The sequence below is a fragment of the Aptenodytes patagonicus genome, chromosome 1 (assembly GCF_965638725.1).
Source record: "Aptenodytes patagonicus chromosome 1, bAptPat1.pri.cur, whole genome shotgun sequence".
NCBI lineage: Eukaryota > Metazoa > Chordata > Aves > Sphenisciformes > Spheniscidae > Aptenodytes > Aptenodytes patagonicus.
The window spans coordinates 69756098-69779115 of record NC_134949.1 but is presented as its reverse complement, the minus strand read 5'-3'; the positions used below and the strand labels follow the sequence as shown (position 1 = coordinate 69779115).

At 46.8% G+C, this 23018-nt stretch overlaps 1 protein-coding gene across 1 annotated transcript in view; it reads left to right on the top strand.

The window, feature by feature from the left end:
• The window catches only part of CACNA2D4 (calcium voltage-gated channel auxiliary subunit alpha2delta 4), a 132186-nt gene that overhangs the window by 37946 nt on the left and 71222 nt on the right, over positions 1 to 23018 (top strand). The window contains exons 16-26 of the mRNA XM_076341412.1: positions 1118 to 1198; positions 3648 to 3722; positions 5143 to 5229; positions 8764 to 8835; positions 13020 to 13081; positions 13767 to 13834; positions 13974 to 14019; positions 15490 to 15587; positions 17551 to 17644; positions 19005 to 19100; positions 21276 to 21403. Of these exons, the coding sequence (XP_076197527.1) occupies positions 1118 to 1198; positions 3648 to 3722; positions 5143 to 5229; positions 8764 to 8835; positions 13020 to 13081; positions 13767 to 13834; positions 13974 to 14019; positions 15490 to 15587; positions 17551 to 17644; positions 19005 to 19100; positions 21276 to 21403 (907 nt within the window). The remainder of the gene's footprint in view (positions 1 to 1117; positions 1199 to 3647; positions 3723 to 5142; positions 5230 to 8763; positions 8836 to 13019; positions 13082 to 13766; positions 13835 to 13973; positions 14020 to 15489; positions 15588 to 17550; positions 17645 to 19004; positions 19101 to 21275; positions 21404 to 23018) is intronic.

Here is a 23018-nt window from a genome sequence, read left to right as displayed (position 1 = left end):
CCTCTGAATGCTATTTCTTCAAAATACCCCTTAAATATGACACTTCTCCCTGTTCTATCCCTTCCATTTTCAAACCTAGCCTAATTCACAGACCCATAAAGTTTCAGGCTGGAAGAGATCATTACCTTGTCTAGTCTGTGCATTTTATTGCAGACCTTTACATTTCATATAGACAGTCCTTCATGAGCCCAATAACCTGTGTTTGGCAAAAGTGTCATCGAAGAAAGGCATCCAGCCCTGAGCTCTCCCTTGTGGTTTCTCACTCTCTGTTAAAAACTGGTGTCTAAATTCCACTTTCAATTTGTCTGGCCTCACCTTCCTGTCATAATGGCTTTCTCTGCTAGATTAAAAAGCCTGTACCCTTTGGTATCTTCTCTTGGGAAACATCTTCTACACTGCAATAAAGTCAAACATGTCTATCTTTTGATAAGATAAAAAGGTTGAACAATCTAGGTGTCTTTGATAAGGGTATTTCCTTTGGGTTTTGAAACCCTTTAGACACTCTTTTCCGTACCGCTTCTAGTTTCTCAGCATCCTTTTAAAATGGTGGACGGTACCTTACCATTACTGTAGAAGGGATAAACTCTTCATCCAGGTCCATTGTCTGCCTTCTCCACCTGAGACTGGCCTTAACCTGTATTAACACAGCGCTGCAGTGGGAGCCTGTGTGCCATTTTTCCATCATGCTCCTCAGATGCTTATTAAACAACCAGTTCCCCATTTCATGGGGATTTCCTGCATTCCTTTTTCCTAGGTTAACAATTTTGTATTTGACATTTGGTTTAGTTGGCCCAAGTTATCAACCGATCCATGCTGTTCTGTATGATTGCCTTGCCCTTACTGTTATTTACACATACTGAATGCAGGGTTTTGCCCTCAAAACTTGTTGTCATGATTTTGTTACTTCTGAATCAGTCAGAAATGCTGACTAGTATTGAGTAGAAATGCTCCTCTCCATAAACACTGGAGCAACTCCTTGAGACTTTTTGAGGTATGTTGGTTTTGAATTAATATATTCATACAAGCCTAGAGAGAACATGTGAGAGACTAGTAGGAAGGCAATAATGTGTATTCAGGTAGAGAGCTACCAAAGTTTTGCTTCTGCTTTGTTTTTAAGCGATCTCATGGCATTCTCCTGGGTGTGGTGGGCTCTGATGTACCACTGAGGGAGTTGTTAAAACTTGCTCCACGGTATAAGGTAAGACTGAGATAATGCAATTTGTTATTTTGCACAGCAAAGTCACTAGTCATTCTTCCATGGGCATGACTGAAAAATCATTCCTCTGCCTGTAGGAAGAACTATGAGCATAAAGCAAGAGATGTTGGATGTGGTGATGTGTGGTTTCTATATAGCACATGGGAAATCATTCACTACTAGAAGATCTTAGGCTGCTTCTAAGCACAAGGACTGGATGATCCAGTAGACTGGCAACAGGTCATGGAACCTTTGCATTTTGATGGTCACCAACACAGATCCCTCAGAGATGATACGGATCTGACAGCCTATCTCAGAAGAATTAAAGTTTTCTATCCAGTTCCCAGTGGACAAAAGCTGGCAAAAAATGAACTAGTTTCACTGTCAATATTCTTAGCAGAAAAACTGAGGACTGAATGGACTATGGAGAGCCAACATTTCTGTCGTGCCTAGAGGTTCCTTTCTCCAAATCAGCATGAAGATTTCTTGGCGGGACAGTGTACAGGAAGTTGGCTCTCGCTTGTGCTGTACCTAGATAAGAGTATTTTCCCTCCGGAATTGTTAGTCCAACAACTTTTCATTAGCTCTATGTTCAATATATCTAAAAAAATATGTTCATCCATAGGAACCCCCCTCAGAGATGCACTCTTTAGTTTGGTTTCTGCTGTAAATTCTGTGCAGTGACCTTTTGTTCGATCAGTCTGCACATCAGGACACAGCAGGCACATCTGAGGATCACCACGGAATCAGGCAACTTGAGCCATCATTTCAAGTTTTCAGTTTCTCTTAAATAACTATCAGACAACTCCTAGCAGTTAGGCAGTTGTCCAAAATCTGATTGCTCAAGCCTCACAGGACTGAAAGTGCTGTCAGAAGCTATGAATTTGTGTGGCGCTTCCAGACATGGATGCAGGACAGACCATTCACATGCAGTTGTAGGAAATGATCCTTCAGGCAACCCAGGAACTATGAGCGTCGGGGTGCATGCACTCAGCATGCAAAAGCTAGCTGGTTTGGGTCTGGGGGAACCTTGTCTAGGAGCTTCAATTTTTATACACGTTTATTTTCTCTATAAGATTAATACCTTTTCATCTTCCTCCCTCCATGTCACTCAAAGGCCATGTGTCACAATAATCTTTCTTCTGGGCCAAGGAGGGACACTGGTTTTTCCTCCAAGCAGTGCCAGGGGAGGAGGGAAAATTATCTGAAGGATTTCTTTACATCAGAGGCAGAACACGACTTCCCAGAAGCTCTTCCAACTCCAGACCAGTTTGGAAACCTAGAATCCTCAACTTGAATCCCCTGGCATATGGGTTACAAAGGACCAGTTCCAGAGTTACAGCCCTTGAGAGCTCATACATTTATGATCGCTCTCACTGGGCTCGGAAATTTCAGCTTTAATAGGCCAACAAGGAAGTTTGCTGTAGTCCTGATCCAATGTCTTGGATTCATTCTTGCCACGCTGAGCTGAGATCCGTGTGCTTTGCAAAAAGCTGTTTCACATAGAGAGAGTCCAAAGTTTTGATCTGGGATGTGTGAAATACAGAATTCATTCCCTCCAAAAAGGCACAAATGCATTGTAAATTACTTACCTCCCCACTTCCCTATTGTTATCCCTCCAGGATTGTCTCTATAGGAATATAAAGTTGCAACATTTTTCTGAAGATAGAAACTTTAGCCATTCTTGTTTTCCTTGAGACACCTCTTGTTTTGGCAAGTGCAGGCTATCAGCGGGTTTTTAGCAACTCAGGGTTTAGCTGGAATTTGTATTATATATGGCCTTGATCTGAGTAATTGCTCTCTCGTAAATCTCCTGCAGATCAGGTCAGCCAGTGTCTGCTCTTGTTAGATTATGCTATTCCTTAAAAAGCATTTTAAGACTACAGGCTTGTACAATTGGCCTAGGCTAGGTCTGGTCTTGCCAACACTGAAACATAATGCAGAGCTCCTCTGAAGACCTATTGGGTTTCCAGGGAAGCCATCTGTGAGATTCATACTTGCTCATTCACTGCTATGCATATGTAGTGATGGGCATACAGACCTGTCACCGCTGTTTCTGTACTGTTTACGACATTCCCCATTGTTGCCCATTTTATGTGCAGCACTGCTGTGCCTGCTGTGGAGAGCTTATTCTGCCTCTGGGTGGTAATTGTCCACGAGGACAATTAGACTCTAGGAGGGCATCTTTTTCTGAATGTGTACACAGATCAACTACCTGCCCATCTTTTTGTGCATCCAAGCATTAGTCAGCCTGCTCGGACAGAGCAGCCAGAGATACGGAGATAAATGGTTTGAGATGGACCCTATTTTCTGCTGGTCAATACCTTTAAAAGGAAAATATTTCTGAATATTGGTGGTACCAGGGTATCAGTGGCACCCGTTACACAGCAGTGTTTCTACCTAAACTAATTTTCTACCTAAGCACTAATTATTCTAATGCCTCTTTCTCCAGCTGGGTGTCCATGGATACGCCTTTCTGAACACCAACAACGGCTACATCCTTTCACACCCGGATCTCCGTCCTTTGGTATGTATAGCTGTGAACCTGAGAACCTTTGCTTACTTGGAAACAGTGGCTTTCAAGGATGCTCCTGATTTCTCGTATTTTATTGAGCTGTGAAGGCTACCGGGCTCTGATATATAGGCACCCAGAGGCACGAGGGCCAGAGAAATCAATTCCACATGCATAGATGTATATATGCACACACACGTGTATGAAGTGTAAGGTACCCAGCCTGTCTGTTCTCCATAAGAGTGCATGTGAGGGCTGTATTTGTCTGCACTTGCTGTACTGTATCTGCATCCATGCAAGGTTTCACTGCCGGGCACTGACGAAACAACTCCCCTCACTCAGGCATATCTCCTACAAGAAGATTCAGCATGAGTAGCACCCCAGTAATAGCTACCCAGCAGCGGTAGTGTTGGACATTTTGGGAATCTGAGGCTACTAGGGTCCAGTACCACAAATCTTAGTAACATGGTAAGTCAGAGACAATTTCGAGACCAGTAGGCTGCAAAGACCTTCTGGGACATGAGGGAGTGGACACAAGGACAATGTTTCTCCCTCGCGGTGCCACCTGGAGCTCCAGACGGCACATCTGTCTGCAAAAACACAGCTGGCCTAGTTACTCAGATATCCAGGCACACAATGATTTTACATTTCATACACGTGCCTGTTGGCACAAATCCACCTGCGCGCAGCTATAAGCGTTAGTGTGGTTACTGGCAAGAGGAAGTGCCACAGCAAGGCTTCACAGCAGCTGTCTTCAAAAAGGCAGCTTTGCGCAGGGACACCACAGGCATAGGTAGTTACTTCACTAGGTGAAGAGAAGGGACACATGGTGTTTCCAGGATGGGTCAAGGCAAAGCTAGGCAAGGGCACTGCTTTATCCTCCACCTGAAATTGGCCTCTCTGAGTCTGCTTCACATCTTCTCCTTCACCCGGAAGATTACAGGGAAATAGCTCTCTTGCATCAGTTAGCCCTAGGTGAAAAGCTTACCTTTCTGTCAGTGGAGCCAAAGCCTAATTCCCATCAGAAAAGATCTCCTGCTGGTATTATAGTGTTAATGGATCACACTCTTAGCTGTGGGGAAAAACTGATTTCCTGGAGGCAAGTGTATTGTACTGATCTATTTAGAAGAATATTCTCATGAAGGAGGCTGTGGCCTTTACCTGCAAGTTTACCTGTTTTCCTGCTTGTCCCTTGCTCCTGGAACATCCTCTCCCACTTGAACTGTCCTAGCCCCACACTGCCTGCATAAAGAAATACATGGCATGGGACCGAGAAGGCACTTGCACCCAAACGCTGCCTTCCCAGTCAGAGAATAAATGAGACACCCCTATTTTTCAAATTAGATATCAATTCTTAAAGGGTTAGTTTAGGAAGTTATCTAGCCACTTACTTGGGTATTTTTCTTTTTTTTTTTCCCCTCCCAATAAACACCAGTATAAAGAAGGAAAGAAACTGAAGCCTAAGCCAAACTACAACAGCGTAGATCTCTCAGAAGTTGAATGGGAAGACGAGGATGAAATAGTGAGTATCAGAACGTGAATTTAGCCTTTTTTGTAGCTCCTTCTTTCTACTACTTTGTGTGCCCGTATGGAAGGGGTGGGGGAGCAGCAGGCACTCCTGTTTTTTTCTGTGCCAGACTGGCCCTGACTAAGAGAGGCTGGTGGTCTACAAGAGGACAAGAATGATGCTCCCCTACAAAGTGCTTGTCTTCCTTCCCAGTATGAGTTTTCCTTCCCATGGAACAGGGAGGGAAAGCGCTGGCAGGAGGAAGGAAGCACTTTGGAGAGTGCTCCAGAGAGCCAGTCTGTGTGTACATGGCCCAAACGCTGCCTTACTACAAAGCCAAGATAGCTTAGGAGTATGTCAGTGTACCATGATGTTACCCATACATGTAGGATGTGAGATGTAGCTGAAGCCACTCAACTAATGAGATCTGCAACAAGGAAGAAAGTGCATTCAGAAAGAGACTAAAGCTTGCAGTCACTATTAATAATAGACAAAGAGGATAAGGGGCTTAGACACTTGAGAAAAACAAGTTTCCAGAAACCACTTTATTGCACAGGTGTGGAGGCACTGAAAACAATAGCTGACCAGAGGGAAAAGATTAGAAAATACCTTTTCTACTGTCTTTCGAGCAGAATTATTAAAAAGGGATAAACAAGAAACAGCATGCACCTTAACAGCTGCACATTGCCACGTTGCACAACTAGGAACCCAGATATAATGAGAAGGTAGAGAGGTTCCTCTCTGGCTGGTTTTCTTTTACTCAGAAGAATTAGGAGAGAATAGACACTTAAGTTACTAAGAACTGAATTTGGAGTAAGACAGAATTAGCTGGGGGACACATGCTTCTGGATTACAGGGGAGATTGCTGACATAAATGGATCTGATGTTATAGATATCCACTTAAACAGGTAGGACAACCGAACTGCCCAGCAAGAGGATCAAAGTAGCTACCATCACTAGTGCAGGCCAAATACAAAGGGCCACACCAAAGGAACTTGGGAAGTGGAAGAGTGGCAAATTGAGAAAGGAAACACAACGGGACTGGGTGTGAAACGTGGAAAGCAAGACAAAAATAAGAGGCTTTACATGCAGTAGAACCACCAAGATGCAGGTTGCCAATGGATTTGTGTGGGTTTGCTGATGTCTTCTAGGAGCTTTGCTCCCATTGTAGTTTTGTCTCCCACTGGAGCCACTTTTAGAGCTGCTCCTCTTCACCCAGTTTGCTATTTTACAAAAAAAAAACCAAAACACCCCAAAACAGGAACTGAGAGGACTTTGCTTTGCTGTCATGTTTATTTGGATAGCAGGTTCCTGTCCGACCAAATAACATTGATACCTGAATGCAAATATGATGCAGAGTGTAAGATTTCTGTCCATAGGCAATCAGAGTAAAACTATCCAGTGAAAAAAAAGTCAAAAGAGGCATGAAAAACAAAGCCACTTTGTGTTCCTGCACTGCATCTTCCAGAAGAAAGAGAGGTTGCAGTCACTGAGGGTACAGAGACATTCAGTGACGCGAACGGTATCTGCAGTGTGACTTCAGCAATTCTAGAGACTCTCAAGATACACCCACTGCAGCAGAAAGCTGCCAACATTTCAACACTCAGATTTGCAGCTATGGTATTAGATCAATGACAGACTCAACATCAGTTGCAGTATAATCTCAGCAACACTGATAAGCAGCAAATTCAGACTGGAAAAATATGCCCAAGTGCGAGTGATGTGTAATACAGCCAGCTGCTAAAAAGAAACCTAGGGGAGGGAAGATGGCACTGTCTGCAAAATACCAATTGATGCACAATAGTACTATCTGCAGCTGGGCAGCAAGCAAGTAAAGCAACACAGGGATATTCTCAGTGTGAGGGGGGAAAGGGAAGGGTCGAGGGATCCTGCCCGGCAGCTGTCACCCAAATGTGGTCTTCAGCCTTCACAGAACCACTGAATAAGAAATTAGCCTGCAAGGATGTTGAAACTGAGTGGCAAAACACCTAGATGTTGTGAGACCCCTCAGGTAAACTGTACATCTGTGTTGGTTTGAAACTACGCAAGCGGACAGGGAAAAGGACTCAGCAGCACCCGCTGCAAGTGATGGGGATGGCACAGACTCATTGCCCTCGAGCGCAGAGTTTGCTGTTTGGGATGTTGGGAACGAGTGCTTCAGCATGCACCAGACCACCCCTCCATCCAAAACCAGCTGCACATTTTTCAAAGTGGAGGCCAGCTGTTGCCAGAAGTGTCCTGCCTGAAAAGGACTGAGCATTATGGGGGCTCCGGGACACCAGGACTGTTACTGACCTCTCAATGCAGGAAAAGCTATTGAGGAAGAAGCAGCAAGCCAGGATTGTGGCACCAACCTACAGCCACTGTCTCCTGGGGGCTGGGCACAGGACAAGTAGCCTGTGTGCAGACTAGCTGGAGCTGAGGCGGTCCAAGGACATCTCAGATATCCACCGATTTACTTCTCCACTGCCTCATGGGGAAACGAGAGATGCCTGACATTCAAGAAGATACGGATGAAGCAACAATATCTGAACTAAACCCAGAACCCATAGAAAATGCTGCAGGCTGTCAGACCAGAACAGGGAGTATGCCATGGCTCTGGCATGAGCTCAAATGCTCTCAGCCAAAAAGGAGTAATAGTACCAGTCAGTGTTTTGATTTCCAAGACATGGGCCTTGGGAAACACAAGCTTTATATTCTAGGTCTGTAAATAACCCACATCATACAGCCATAATAAACAGAATTGTGGCCTTGTAAAGCAAATGCAGTTGAGACTGGCCAGCACCTGAATGGAGGCCTGTCTCTGGAAGTAAGGAAGCAATTTGTGTGAATGAATAAGTTACTTCCCACCTTTTTTTCTATCCAGGCTGAAGCAATAGGCTGATATGCTCTGGCAGGCTGGATATAAAGTTAAAGCCTCTGCACTTGCGGAAAAATTCCCTGGCTCTTTCTTGCAAGAGGCTGGGAGTCACTGTGAAAATTACATTTTGCTTTTGGAACCTGGATTGAATAAAGTGGTCTTCTCACTGCCTACCCTGCTATCATACAGTCTTGCTTTGCTGTGTTAAACAGCTGCTTTGCTGCACCTGAGAAGGGGTGCTGAATAGAGCCTATAATTTATAAATCAGTTTAAAAAATGTCCAAGATCTTTGGAATCAGTCTGGGGGAGTTAGTGGGTTTCTCAGGTGTCTCCTCTTCCAGGCTCTCAAAGCACCATGCTAATGACTTTCTGGCTGCCAAACAGTGAAGTCTGAAACTAGGACTGGCAATTTCATAGCTTCCAGATCCTTTCCTTTTGCTAAAAAGACATATCAACAAGCTTTCAGCATAAGCCATTGTTATTCTATATGTCACTTATCAGCCTGATTGAACAAGGATCCTGACCAATGCGAACAGGTTCTCAGTTTAAAAGAAGCAAGAAAGAGATGGGGGGGGAAACAGTCACTCTTTTCTACCAGCCCCTGTTTGTTAACGACAAGCAGCTCTACTAATTCCTGTCCTGCCTTGCCCAGAGACACTAACTAATACTAATCTTGTTCACCTCTGCAGCTGAGAACTGCCATGATCAATGGGGAAACAGGCTACCTCTCTATGGATGTGAAGGTCCCTGTGGATAAAGGGGTAAGAAATTATCCTTCTGTTCAGGTCACACGAGAGAGGGGATGGGAAATGGATGCTGAAGAACCACGACGGATGTGGTTTTAATGCTCAGCATTTCTGAGTGTGAGGATTTTATTGTTTCACCACATACATAACACATGCTAAAATAGAGCATCGTTAGAAGTGCTCTTTATACCTACCGACATTCTGCTCCTACAAAGGTATTGAAAATGCCTCACAGTTCCCTACTTTGTCCAGGCAAAGCCAAAAACCATGTTGTTCATTGTTTATACGGCTGTGAAATGAATTGGAGATCTTCAAGAGTCTAGAATGGGGAAAGACTATGCTGAGCTGACCTAAACAGAAAGAGGTTTAGAGGCTATTTTGCAACCCCCTTTCCCTATCCAAAACCAGTCATGAAACCTTGGTCTCTCACTCTGACAGAATGCGATTTCCTTTATCCAGGTCCAGGATTAAATTTCTATGCAAATATTTACAGATGTTTTATGAAAAGTTCCAGTGAAATGGAGACTTTTGAACATTCCCTACCAGCTCTAATGTAGGGTTATACATCTTCCTTTGGAATCAGTGCAAAATTGTCTTGTACATTTACGTTCACTGGTACTTTTTCATTCAGGTTTATTTAACTCTCCTAAAGATTTTGGCTTTCATCATTTCCTGTTAGGAAGTATTCCAGAGTCCTGCAAGTTACACTGCCCAGAAGTCTTCCATATTTCAGGAAAATTTTCCGTCTTTTGTAGAGAGCATTTTTTTCAGCGATCAGGCTGGCTGAACTGCTCCCATGCTAAGCCACAGTCCGCACCAGTTCCAATAAACCAACTGCTCACAGTCACTGCTGAAATGATGCCATTTCCCAATGAAGACACCCCTCCATTTCCTCTGAATGGTTGTACTGCTAGATCTTGTAACTAAATTGTCTTTCTCTATTCTTGGTGTTATCAACTATCAGGTACCTGTCAACGGCTTTGCCCTTCCTCTCTTGGGCATTGCCAACATCTGCATTTGAAATACTTGCACACTTTTCAGTCCAAGCAGTTCAGCAACTATTTTTGTTCCCCTTGTCTGTTGTATCATTTCTGGTACACAAGTACCAGGGCTTCATTGAATTATTTGAGTACTGTTTCCCTGGTGCTCTGTAGAGAGCATCTATTCTCTGCAATAGGATATTTCTGAACAGGGATCCCCAAATCTCCTTTCTGCTGTCCCTTCAATTTTTTTCTCCCTCCCACAGCTGTGCTGGAACAGCTGCCTTGGTTTCTGTGTTTCTTAGCTATTTTTTCCAGTTGCCATTTTTCCACGTGAATCCCACTCTTTTTTGTCCAGCCTTTCTAATTTTTACAGTTGTTGGGACTTTTTTTCAGCATGCAGAGAAATGCTGTTTTATTTTGTCTTACAGATCACTGTACGTAAGGGCTCCTAAGACAGAGTCTATCTGTTCCTCTCATTAGACCTTTTTCCCTCGATGCCCTGTTGTTTACTGTTTCTTTTTGTTTACAGTACTGCAGCTGGTTCTCACTCCACATCTTATTTAAGACCACTTTAACTGATTCTTTAGAATAAAATTTCATGAGAAGCTGTTTCAAGTGCTTTATATAAACCCAGATACATTGCATGTCCTTTACTCCCTTCATCCATTACCTTTGTTATTCTGTCAGAAAAGCAATCAGGGTTTTCCAGCAAGATCTATTCTTTGTAAGTCTAGATTACTTATTTTGCTAGCTTAACCTCTTTCTCTGTCTCTGTGCACCCTCAATAACATTTATTCTGAGTCATCCAAAGATACCTTTTTAGTTCAGTATTTTAGGGACGTCTTTCTGCTCCCCTACTCAGGGAAAAAAGATAACAAAAAGTAGCCTTGGTAAGAGATATTACCTGTTTTATTCTGCAACTCTGTAAGCGTTATGAAGCATAACAGGAGACTGAAGCTGAGTATGTGGCAGTTTTACTATTATCAGAATACACACAGAGCGAGGATCAGAAATTAAACTTAACAATTCCCACTTGTACTCTGCTAGCTGATGAAGCAGAGCAGCGTTGAAACAAAGAAAGTGCTGACAGAGCCTTGAAACAAAGAGAATGAGGCAGTCAGACAGCGGAGAGAAGGGCTGAGTGAAGGGGATAGAAATTATTCTGTCAGCCATGTAAACATTGATTCCCCGGGTTGATCTCAGGAAGGTATTGAGAGTGGAGTGAGATAGAGAAGGAAAAATAAGGACCAAAGACAAGGGGCGGTTGTTAGAGAGATCTCATAGCAAAAATGCCTCTGCTTGCAGCTAGGGTACAAAAGGGTTGTGACTGAAAGCAAAAGAGTGAGAACATGGGTAGGAGCTGTGGCAAACCACTGGTAATGGCATCAGCCAGGACTGGCTGCCTAGCACAGTGGCAATACCAAAACTGCAAATACATGTGTTCGCAGACCGCAGGTGCTGGTAGTCAGCCATCCTATCACTGCGCCAACATGCCCATGTTCTTGTCTTCTCCCTTGCTCTGCGCTATGTAGCAAAGTCCTGCCTGATCATCCTCAGCCCCACTCGGCTCAAGGGTGCCTCTGCTTCTCTCCCTTCCCATGGATGAGTGGTGATACCTCCAGCTGTCTTGGGGAGGGCTGGCCACCCATCCCCTCCTCCTGCCCAAACAGAGGTTTGCCCTCCCTCCCCCAAGGCACAAGTGCTGAGTGGTTGCATGTGCAGAAGAGGGGCAGGTCAGGGGAACAAAGGATGAGCAGAACAAGCCTTGCTAAGGAAAGGGTCTCGGAGTAGTGGCACCCCTGGGCCCTTTTCTACTGTATCCTTTCCCCCAAGGGGAGGCCTACACCCCCAGGTCTCCTTCTTCCCCATGCCTTCCCACCTCCACCATCAGATCAGACTGGCAAGGACAGGGAGGCTTAATACCTCTGTACCTTCCCCACAGTCACCAAAACACCACCATGCCATGTTCCTTGGGGGTATCACAGCACTTTTGGAACATCTTGGCTCAGCAAAAGACTCAGACCCTGTTGCTCAGCAGTACATGACTGCCATGCATGGAGAGAGGGGCGAGGGAAGGGGTTGAGCTGTCTGCCACTTCCTCGCCTAACAATAACCCCCATCCCCATCAGCCCATCCGCTGTGTGCACAAACTCAGGACACACTGTGGAGCTGGCGTTGGCTTGCCCTTTGTGCCTCGCTCCACTTTCACTGCTGCACGGCTTGAGCACGTTAGAGCAGGCACAACGTTCCCTAGGGAACACTGAGTTTTCTGTGTTCGCTCCCTGTCTCCCACACACATCCTCTCACCTCGTTTTCAGACTGGGGTTGGGATTTTAAACATATTAGGGTTCATATACTGGCATAAGGGTTGGATAGAAACTTTCCAAAAACTTTTCTCTTTTTGAAAAGAGTTCCACTGAAATCAACACTTTCCTACAGGAAAAGGCCAGTCTGGCAAACAGCTGAAGTTCTGAAGTTCTGAAGCAGCTTTCAATAGTCTAAAATGTCTTCAGTTGAAATGTCAGTCTGAAAAAAATATTTTCATGTGAATCAAAACGGCTTGGATTTGAATCAGCACTTTTTTTCAATTTAAAAATGTAATTTTTTTTTTTTTACTGATTTTTTTAACAAAATTGGAGTATGTTAATGTTTTGTCCCAGTTTGGCATGAAAGCGAATGTCAGGAATCTCAGCATTTCCCACAGGAGTGGGGAGACTTGGCCCCGGCTGCCCACCCACACAGTGGGTAGGTTTGTCATCCTGCCTCTCCTCCGACCCTACCTCTCCTTCCTACTTGCTCCACTAAGCCCCCCCTCCTGCTTGGGATGATGATGATGTGCAAAGCCATCAAGGTTGCTCTGTACAGCGAAAGAGCAGCAGGGCCCCAGTGCGTTGGCTCAGAGGGTGCAAGAGGGAGGGCAGCTTCCCCCCACCCCTTCCTGCAGCCTCTGCAGGAGCCCTAGAGCAAAGAAAGGTTTAACTGAAGCCCTAGATGGAAAGACAGAGTGGCTGCCTGGATCCTGAAGGTCACAAGTTGCTGAATATGCTGAATACTGCACACTCATCCCTGCCACCAGCCAGCCCTAGCAAGGTGTGAAGTGTTGGTCTGATCAACTGCTTTTGCTTAGCCTTGGGGACATATATCCCAGGTCTCCACCATCACTATGCCTTGGTCTGTCAGAGGGCCTCTCATTTTATTTTCATGCTTTTATTCCAGAAACGAGTTCTCTTCCTCACCAATGATTATTTCTTCACGGACATCAGTGGCACGCCCTTCAGGTGAGCAAGGACTCACATGACACCAATATGGTGTATGAAAAGTCTGCCATTAGGGACAGCAAATTGGTTCCTTTTCTTCATAAAACTGGCTACGGCTCATGAGCAGAGCAGTGTGAATAACTGAGTTCTTTGTTCCTGTAGCAATTAAAATATTGTTTGGGTCAACTCAAAAGGAATATTGTGATTTATCTGAAGTTCAGAGTCCAAAAGGTATACCCTAGGTGAAGCATGTTGTTTCATTTCAGAGCAATGAGACATCTTCAATTTTCAGTTCCACTGAATATGTTTTATGTTCTGGTGTATGGCTCTAAACAAAACATTGTTATAAACTGAAAATTATAAAACACCACATAAGAAATCAAGCAAAAATTTTTTAGTGTTTTTTCCCCAGCTGAAATGGTTTGAAATTGGCACAGATTTGAGAAATGTTATTGTTGACCTGAACCTACAACGTTGGCCAAAAAGACTGTCACCAAAAGTGCCTCATAGCTCTACAGACAGGTTCCTTAGCCTCTTGTGCTGAAATAGGATCTCACTTAATCCTCTTTTGATGATGTTCTTTTCTTTAATAGCTGTGGAGGGAGTTAATGTCTTTAAGGGTTGTAATTGCAGGGAATGCAGTGTTATGTTTAGGGATTACACCTCTCCTTGCTGACAAGCCCTCTGTTTTCCTTCCCGCCTGCAGCCTGGGTGTTGTGCTGTCCAGGGGACACGGGGAGTACATTCTGCTGGGGAACACTTCAGTGGAAGAAGGTAGGTTAATCTGGGACAACCACGCTGTCCTAAGGGACAAGGTAGCTACTCTGAACTTCACTGCTTCACTTCTCCTTCACAGCCCGTAACTGCCTGTCTGCTACCTAACCAAATGCTCTATTGTATTATCTGGTTTCAGGTTTGCACGACCTGCTCCAGCCAGACTTGTCTTTAGCGAATGAATGGTAAGTGGAGGAAAACCTGTCAATGACACAGGGCTTTGTCATGAGATTGTGGCAAAGTTCCCAGCAATTTGGCTTGAGTTCACCACCCTCTGTGGCCTAGAGAAAAAGCAGTGCTGTTCAGGGGCTGTACCTGCAGAGACCTGATTGTCTCCAGGCAATTCAGTTCCACCTCTTCCTTTGGGAGATCCCACCAAGGCCCGGCACATCCCTCTGCTAGGAAACATCTCCTGAGACTTATCCTCAGTCTTCTGTGCTCAGACTTATTTTGTTCCTCCTCATGTTGCTCAGAATTGTGCTACAAAACCTACAGTATGTCAGACCTGTCAGGAAATTTTGTTGCAAGCTTGGCGAGAGATTGAAATGCTTTTTTAAATCCTAGCTTATTTTTGGTTGGCATTCTTCTGAACTGAGCCTAGACCTAATTTCTAGTGAACATGGAGGTGATTTATGACCCCTGTTTCAATAGCAAGCATAATTTATGGATTTGCTTTGTTTGGATATGAAACAGGGTAAAGCATGGCACTTTCCATTTATTGCTGTGAGGTTTGGGATTTTCATGAACCCAACATTCAGTTACACCCAGGCACATGAACCCAGCCTGTATCAAAGCCAAAATAACTATATTCAAGAAGCCCTGCAGCCCTTCACACCTCTCATTACACTGTCAAGTTTCACAGGCAGTGCATTTGAGACACAAGCAGTGACTTCTCCTTCTTCTACTCCTAACTTGGGGTGTCAGCTTACCACCCTTTACATATTCATTTCTCTTAGACTTCTCTCATAAATCACTCCTTTCAGCCCCTTTATGAGTTGTAATTCTCTCTTATAACCCCTTCCTCTCCGTTGTCATGACAGTGAAGCGGTCAAAATTGGAAGCAGGATTAGAAGACTAGTTTCTTTTATAATATGTTTGTAATACATTCTCCCGCTTCTCTCCAAACTGTGTCCTGAGGCTCCTGCAGCTGTGTCCCTTTGGGACAGCTTTTGCTGCCACCGTATCATACTGCAAGCTCATTCCTCATCTGACATTTTGTTTCTCTGTCTCTTGGTTTATCTGCTCCCAATCCAGTTTTACTCACATCATTGCATGTGACCCTCTGCTTTTCAGGTCTCTCCGTCACATTGTTACTGTTTATATAGACACAGGTACACATCTTAAACAACATATAATAGAGATAACTGATGGAAGGATTTGGGACTGCCACGTTGCATTGTGAGCTTATGCCAGAGAACATAACAGCAGCCCTACTAAGCGTGGCAGTCAGATTAACTGGTGTTTGGTTTATTGGTAGGGTTTGACTTACAGCCACATTGTTAGATTTTGAGTGGGCACAGCATGCAGCAGTGGCAAAATCTTTGCAGCCCAAGCTTTCTCGCTGAATTTTTGTTTGCAGTTACTATTTTCCAGGAGCATTTGCTTGATTGTGGTTTGTCTTTGCCCTTGTGGGCTTCTTCTCCCCTCCCCACCAGGATTTACTGCATCACCGACATTGATCCAGACCACCGGAAGCTCAGCCAGCTGGAGGCTGTGATCCGTTTCCTCACCGGAGAGGAACCTGACCTGGAATGTGAGTCCCAGGCACCAAAAGGGCCCTGCTGGGGTTTTCCTGTACCCATCAAGGGGAGAGGGGACTGTGACAAACTGATTGGCGTCAGACTGAGCTCCTGTGGCACCAGGAACTCAAGCCCAGCTTAATTCACATGTGGAAATGAGCTGAGGATACACTTCCTTGTCTCCATCAGAGGATTGTTTTTCTATTTCAAAGCTGTCACATAACTCGGCCTTATTGACGGTCTCAGCATAGGAAATACTGAAAAGTGAAAGGCTTGAATGGAGCTTGGTGGGGGCTGCACACTATGTTTAAGACAGACTGACCAGCTGGGCTAGAGGGGGCGATGGCAGGAGAAGCCAGGAAAGCTGCTGTGACTACTCTGCTCCCCAGGGCCCCAGCCAGCATCCTCCAAAGGCTGCGTGGTGCCATCTAGACAGATGGGTTCTTTCAGAACAAGGATTATTAATTTTGTTTTCCAAACACAATTGGTAACTGATTTGGGGAAAAAATTGTTACAGGATTATTATCTTTCCTGCTCCCTCTGCTGCTCATCCCTTGCACCAGGTCCCATTCTCCAGGCGACGTGTAGCCACACACGCAGCTGATATAGCACCACTACGGAGTGGGATCTCTGTCGGGGGGCAGAGGTGGGCAGCTGTGCACGGGAACTCCCTACAGCAACTTAGCCCACCTCACTCTCTACGGCTTCAGCCCCCTTAGTTGTGCCAAGTACAAGCTTTTGCATGTAATGTTCCACCTGAGAGGCACAAACCTTTGGCATGAGGATGGGAATCTCTTAAAACTAAACCCAAATGTAATCCAATAATTGTTCCTCTCTTGCACAGTGTGAGCAGACCCCTCCTGGCTGTCTTTGGAGGAGGCTGAAAAGAGGAGATGTATGAGTTGAAGAGGCTAGGGAAGAGGAGGAGGAAAGTTTCAGGAGAGCTCACTGTGAGAAACATGCAGACTTGGAAGTGCTGTGGAAGAAAAACAAATATGATTTGGACACATCCTAGACCTGTGGGGCCTGGGGAGAGAAAGATCTGCTGGTGAGCTCTGGTTTAGAGGTCTGAATGACAGCAAGGATGGAGAAATGGATTCTGACAACTGTGACAAAGAAAGTTGGAAGAACTTGGGAGAAAATATTAGGGGAGACCTTTGACCTCAACCCAGTAAGCGGAGGCAGAAACGGGGTGGGGGGTGTGACTCCATCTAGAACAGCACTGAAAGGGGCATATCTGCAATATGATAGTCATCACATTCTCACAGCACGAAATGAATGCAGGCAGGGCAATACAGAAATGAAGCAGGTCAAATAAATGGGATGTTAGAGTATGCCATTTAGCACATGGCATATTCGAACCTTCCTAAACACCTCTCAGTCCCAATCCAGGCTGGACTAGACTAGTAGCCTAGACTGGCTGGAGCATCTGGGGGGAAGCCAGGACAGGACAGCGTTTTGTGAGATTTACAGGAAGGACAGAGGGGTAACAGAGAAGCCAATGAACACAAGGGCAGAGTAGAAGCCATGAAGAAGTCACTAGGGGCTTTGAAGAAGTTTCTTGAGTGGAACAGGGTGTCTGGTGTCCTTCTACAGGGCACCCAGAAGAAAGGTCAAAGCAAGGATTTGAGGCAATGGTTGTGGACAGCCTGTTCGATCAAGGAGAAGGTCGAAGTGAAGGCCTGATGAATAACTTCATTTGAAAGCCTCTCGCTTGCCCATGCTTTCAAACCCAAACCCTTCCACTCAGTTTGCAGGGGAACCAGTCTGACTATCTTCGCTGTAACATCTGTTCTTGTGCTCTCTGCCATCCAGGGTGGTAGGTCCTGTTCTCAGCCCTGCCAGGGAAGGCTTCTTTTTGTGCCATGTTGCTTCATTGCCCTGGGCCAGGCAGATGCTCCGTAATAAGGAACTCTCTAAGACATCTAGGGAGGGACATGTCTTTCTCTCCTGATTCTTGTTCTCTCTTCTTCCTAGGTGATGAGGAGTTGGTCCAGGAAGTGTTGTTTGATGCAGTGGTCACTGCACCCATGGAGGCCTACTGGACAACACTAGCCCTCAATATGTCCATGTAAGTGTATGAGAAATAAATATGAGTAAAACACCATTGAAGATGCACCTCCAGATGCTATGGGTTTATGCAATGCCTGAAACAGTCACAGATCCTTGCACAGCATATAAGAAACTTTAGAAATAGCTCAAAAAGCTGATGGAAATAGCTCGGTAGCTTTAGAAATAACTCAAAAAGTGTCTCTTAGGAGTGGACTCCAGCAGGTTGGGCCTTCTCAGGGGAGCCTTTAGTTTGGTGAGTTTGTCTGAATATCACTGGAGGACAGCAGTGATCCAGATGTGTCACTGCAAGAGGTGTTCAGCACCAGTTCTTTGCAGCACCTAGCTCAGATGCACTGCATTTGCCTCTTTAGTTGATAGAGTTTGATATCTCAGGGCACCTGAGACCATTTCAGTTTGAAATTATTATGAGTTATTTCCCCATGCATCAGTTATCCCTTTGAACAGCAGAAGCGTGGTTTGGCTCAACTTCCCGTGTGACTGTAGCAGAAGTTCCATCCCAGGTGGCAAGGAATTTGCTCCCTTTCCAGCAGTGAAGAAAAAGGAGTTTGAACATGTTGCTGTTGGTGATGGCTTCAGACTGAGCCTCAGGAAGGGAGTGGACAGGCTGGCTTCAGTAAACAACTTTCTACTTTATTATTTGCAGTGAGGCACCTGTTGCTCATAATATCTAGTATCATGTCACACAGATCTACTTTGACCAGACAACATGGTACTTACACAGATGTGTGGCCACAGGACTCCTGTCCCTGTTTCAGTTACTAGTACCCCTACCGCTAACAGAGCTTGAGCCAGCAACAATCATGTTAGGACACCCAATTACCAGTACAGCTTTAAACGGCTATACCAACACACACTCCTCACTTTAAGGCCACCACACTGCAGCATGCTCTCCACCATGTAGCTGTCCCATCTGTGCCCTTGATGCCTCCAGCAAGACACACCCGAATCAATCTACTTCAGAGTCAGTCTGCTACCCTGCCCATCCTGCGTGTGCCTGAGACTGCCATTCTCTCCCTGCAGTCCCTCTCCCTCACTTCAGCCTCACGTGGGCAGCCTGGAGCAGGGCTAGCAGGGGAGAGGAGCTCATGGTCTGCTTAGAAGAGAACCAAATGAGCAAATTTCAAAGGTGTGAATCTAGGCACAGGTCTAAGCCTGCCAATTGTTAGCCAGTAACAACCTGTTGCCATTAGCAGGGAGGAGCTAGTGTCACTCCTGGTGTAAATGGGTTATATTGCAAATGAACTTGGGACCACATCTCCAGGTGTGGCTTCTGGTTTGGAAGGCCCTCACCCTGGGGCAGGGAGATGGCTGTTCTTCTGAGAAATGTTTGCTTCTGCTTGTGTGTTTCTTTTCCACAGGGAGACTGATGCAGGTGTTGAGGTGGCATTTCTGGGCACTCGGGCTGGACTCATGAGGAGTGTCCTATACGTGGGCTCTGAGAAAATTTCCAACAGGTAAGTCCCTAAACTGCATTAAGGGGTTTCTCTCAATGTCTCTGAAGGGGCAGCATGAAATCACCGCCAGCCTTAGAAATTTATTTGAGGAGACAGAAACAGAAAGGAAAGGAGCAACACCTTGATGGCATTGATGCTGATTTAGAGTCAGGGTAGGGGTCCTTTGTCTTCCTCTGGTCCTTCTGAGTTTTTCTTAAAATATTTTCCCAAAGTGCATTCATTTCAATAAAAACCTTCAATCATTCCGTGACTTCACTCAGCTAACAGAGAAAATGTCCACAGTTACTATATATCCCCAGGACCATTTTGCAGTGCAGAGGGTCTGCACTCCAGTGGCCCGGTGACATTCCAGCTTGGCTAGGGTTGAACTTTCTTGTCTCAGTTCCTCTTCCAGGTTTGTTCTGTTCTGCCTCTTACATTGCCCACATCACGGTAGTATCCCAGTGCCTTCCAGTGAGGCATTAAGTGATGTGACTGACATCTGTCATATACGATTCATTCTCTTGTCCTCTCCCTCAAGGCAAAAGTGTGTGTTCAGTGGAAGGTTTTGACATGGAAAGGGTATAGATTGCATTTCTGTTGCATTTTGAATACGCAGGCTGGTGCATGCTGCTGTAAGAAAGGACAGGTCACAGGGGCGCACCAGCAGATAGAACACAAAGGGACAGTGTCGGTGGTGGTCCTTAGCTTCTTGGCAGCTGTTTCACTGTCTCCGTGTTCCCCAAAAAGGAGTTGTACGTTCAAGGCAGAGAGCTCTGCTGTGCCTGAAAGGTGACATTCTTCGTGTTTTTGAGGCAGTCTGGATAAGTCAGAGTAGTCAGGCTCTGGCAACAAGGGAGAAAACAACATGTGCTGCAGGAGGCTAATACGATGATTCCCTATCCCCCACTGCTCATCAGGAGCATCGTTCAATGCTTTTAAACAGCCGCAGTCACCACACTGCAGTGACTGGCCCCCGCACATCACACGAGAGGCACCTCTGGAATCCCCTGAAAGGAAAGAACCGTATAAATGTGTAATTATCGTTACATCAAAATATACAGCAAAACAAGAGCCTGAAAACAAAGGGGATTTGTCAGGCAAGACGTAGGGACCTCCAGGGAAGCCAATGACCTGATTTTCACAAGGTCTCTCCTGAGCACCCACTGCCTGTCTTGCCACGCCCTCAGGACTCATTCTCTTGCCTTCAGGAGCACCCGTTTCCTCAAGTACTTCAGTCCGTGCATCTCTTAAGAGTTCAGTATTTAGCCACAGCAGCATGACCTTCGGTTTGGGGTGGGGATTTTTGGTTTTGTGGTTTTTTTGTAGGAGACTGTCTAATTCCCATTTCTCACCTGCTCCCCATTCTCCTGCAGTAATTAACAGCCTTTGACTGGCCACACGCCAGCTTGGCTTCCCTCGCCCACCCGCTCACACCTGCCGTGCCTCACTTCTCGCTCCCGGCCCTGCCCCTTGTTCCTCACGGCGTAACCTGCCAGGCCTCCCGCGGGGCAGGCGGAGAAGGGGGGGCACCTTCCCGCCCGCCCTCCCCAGCCGCGAACCCCCGGAGGCCGCGGGAAGCCGCAGCAGCCGACGCCCTGCCGCCGGCAGGACCCTGCCGGCCCGCGGGCCTCCCCTCGCCCGCCCTCGGGGCTGGCGGCGGCGGCGCCGAGGGCCTCGGCCGGGGCAACAGCGGCACCTGGCGGGCGGCCGGCAGAGGCGCGGCGGCGCCGGCCCCGCTGCGGCGGGGAGCGGGGCGGGGTCGCCGCCGCTGGGCCCCCGGGCGCTGGCGGAAAATGGTGGGGTTGTGCCGCGGGCGAGCGGGTGGTGTCTGTCCGGACCCGCCCGGCTGCCGGTGGGAGCGCTTAGCCCGTCCTGGGGGTCGGTCGCTGACCCACACCCGCCGGAGGGTGCGAGGCACGGGCGGCAGGGTGGCCGCATCCACGTTTCGGTAGCGAGGGAGGCCTCGCAAACCGCCCCAGAGTCCCCGGGGCAAGGGGTGCTCCACGAGGACCCTTGTGCTGGTGTGGCTGGGTCACCCGGCTGTCCCCGGGCTCCCTCCGCCGCAGGAGAAGCCCCAGGTGCTGAGATGCAGGTGATTGTGCCCAGCCCTGGGGTTCCACTGCGTCGCCCCGAGGAGGGCTGCCACTCCTCTGTGCTGTGTACAAAAGGCTGCCCTGGGTTTTCTCCCGGCAGGAAATTCCTGACACAGAAGGATAAGGAAAGCATCTTCACCATGGACCACTTCCCTCTGTGGTATCGCCGGGCGGCCGAGCATCCCCCTGGGAGCTTCATCTACAGCATTGTTTCAGAAGACGATTCAGGTAACCCCAGCCTGAACACCAGAGCAGAAGAGAGAAGAGAAAGCTTTTCACATCTTGTGCCCCATGCCACGCCAATCTCTTTATTGCTGCCTCTTGCGTAGTGGGAAGTGCTGAGACCTGGCCTCTTGGCATTATCTTTGCACCGGCGTAGAGGCAGAGGGGTCATGGCCAAGATTTGGGAACTGGACGCAGCAGAAAGACAAAGACAAAGCTGTGGGGGAGGCAGTCGGGGCTGTGTAATGTCAGGTTGCAGAGGAGATGAAGGACGCATGGAAATGCAGGGCCTGGGTAGACCAAAGGATTTAGGGACATGGGGGGTGGGGGAGCACAAGGTACTTGGCGTGGCTGGAGGACATGTGAACTGTGGGAAGGGGAAGGTAAAGGTATCACAGAAGGAATTAGACACATAGGTGTGACCAGGCCTGGGAGGGAACATCATCAGGCATACTGGATGACAGTAACAAACGGGACTGATGAGGGATCAGCAAGCCCTCAGTCAGGAAGTGTAAGATTAGAGGGTGTGATTTTTTCCATCACCACTTTCCATGACAGGAAAGGATGGGTTTGTTATGGAAGATGGAGGAAAAGGGGGGAAGACTTTTCCATAGCTTCCTCTTCGTGAGGGTGTCTCATTGGTGCCCTGCGTTCTTCTCATTATACTACTAGACTATGGCACCTCTTGCCCAGCTAAGGAGCTCAAACGTGAGAGGAATGCAAGGAATGGCTTTTCAGTGTTTCTTGCTTAGGGTGTTGGTTCCTGTGAGTTTGCAGGGCCAGCCAGGACCTCCTCAAAGGCTGGAAGAGAGCAGAAGAGCCTAGAAAGAAACATTCAAAACAAAATACTCATGTGAGACTCCTACACAGAAGGCAGAAATCCCCTCTGTGCTCCTCCTTGGCCCCTAGCTCTCCATTTCTGTCATGGAGCTCAGCACTTTAGCTGTTAAAGCTTTTTGTGGTGCAGTGGTGGGAGGCTGGTGGGTGGGAAAGCAAGTAGCAAAGAGGAGAAAACCAGACTGGGAGGCAAGAGATGAACCAGGATGTAAAGGGAGAGGGATGGAAAGAGAAAATACTTGAAACCTTCCACGAAAGCCTCTCTCTGCTCAGCACCCTTACATCTCACTTAAAAGGCAAGTGTGGAGAGAGGGGGAGGCATAGCAGGAGGGACCTTTTACTCACCTGCATGCCGCGGCATTTGCTTTTTGGAATAGAGTGTGAGTTAGAAAACCAGGCATTGACACCCTGTGGGGCTTCCTAGGGCAGCCATGACCCTGGCTACAGTAGTTACTGCTGGCTAAACATTGGGGTTGTGGCTTGATGTGGCTTTCTTAGAAGTCACAGGTTGTTTTGCATGGGTAAAGACAGAGGCCAAGCAGCTGCCACTGTTTTTCGTATTACATGGCTATTGGTCAGAAGTTTCAATCAAGTCCAGGATCCCATTCACCTGGAAACCCTACAGGCACATAGTAAGAAGTAGTACCTGGCCCTGAAGACTTTATGCTCTAAACTGTAAGGGAGATTATTAGCCTCTTTTTAGAGATGAGCAGCTGGGCTCAGAGAGACTGTGATCCATAAGATCACACAAGATGCCTGTGAAGAGCCAGGAAATAACACTCAG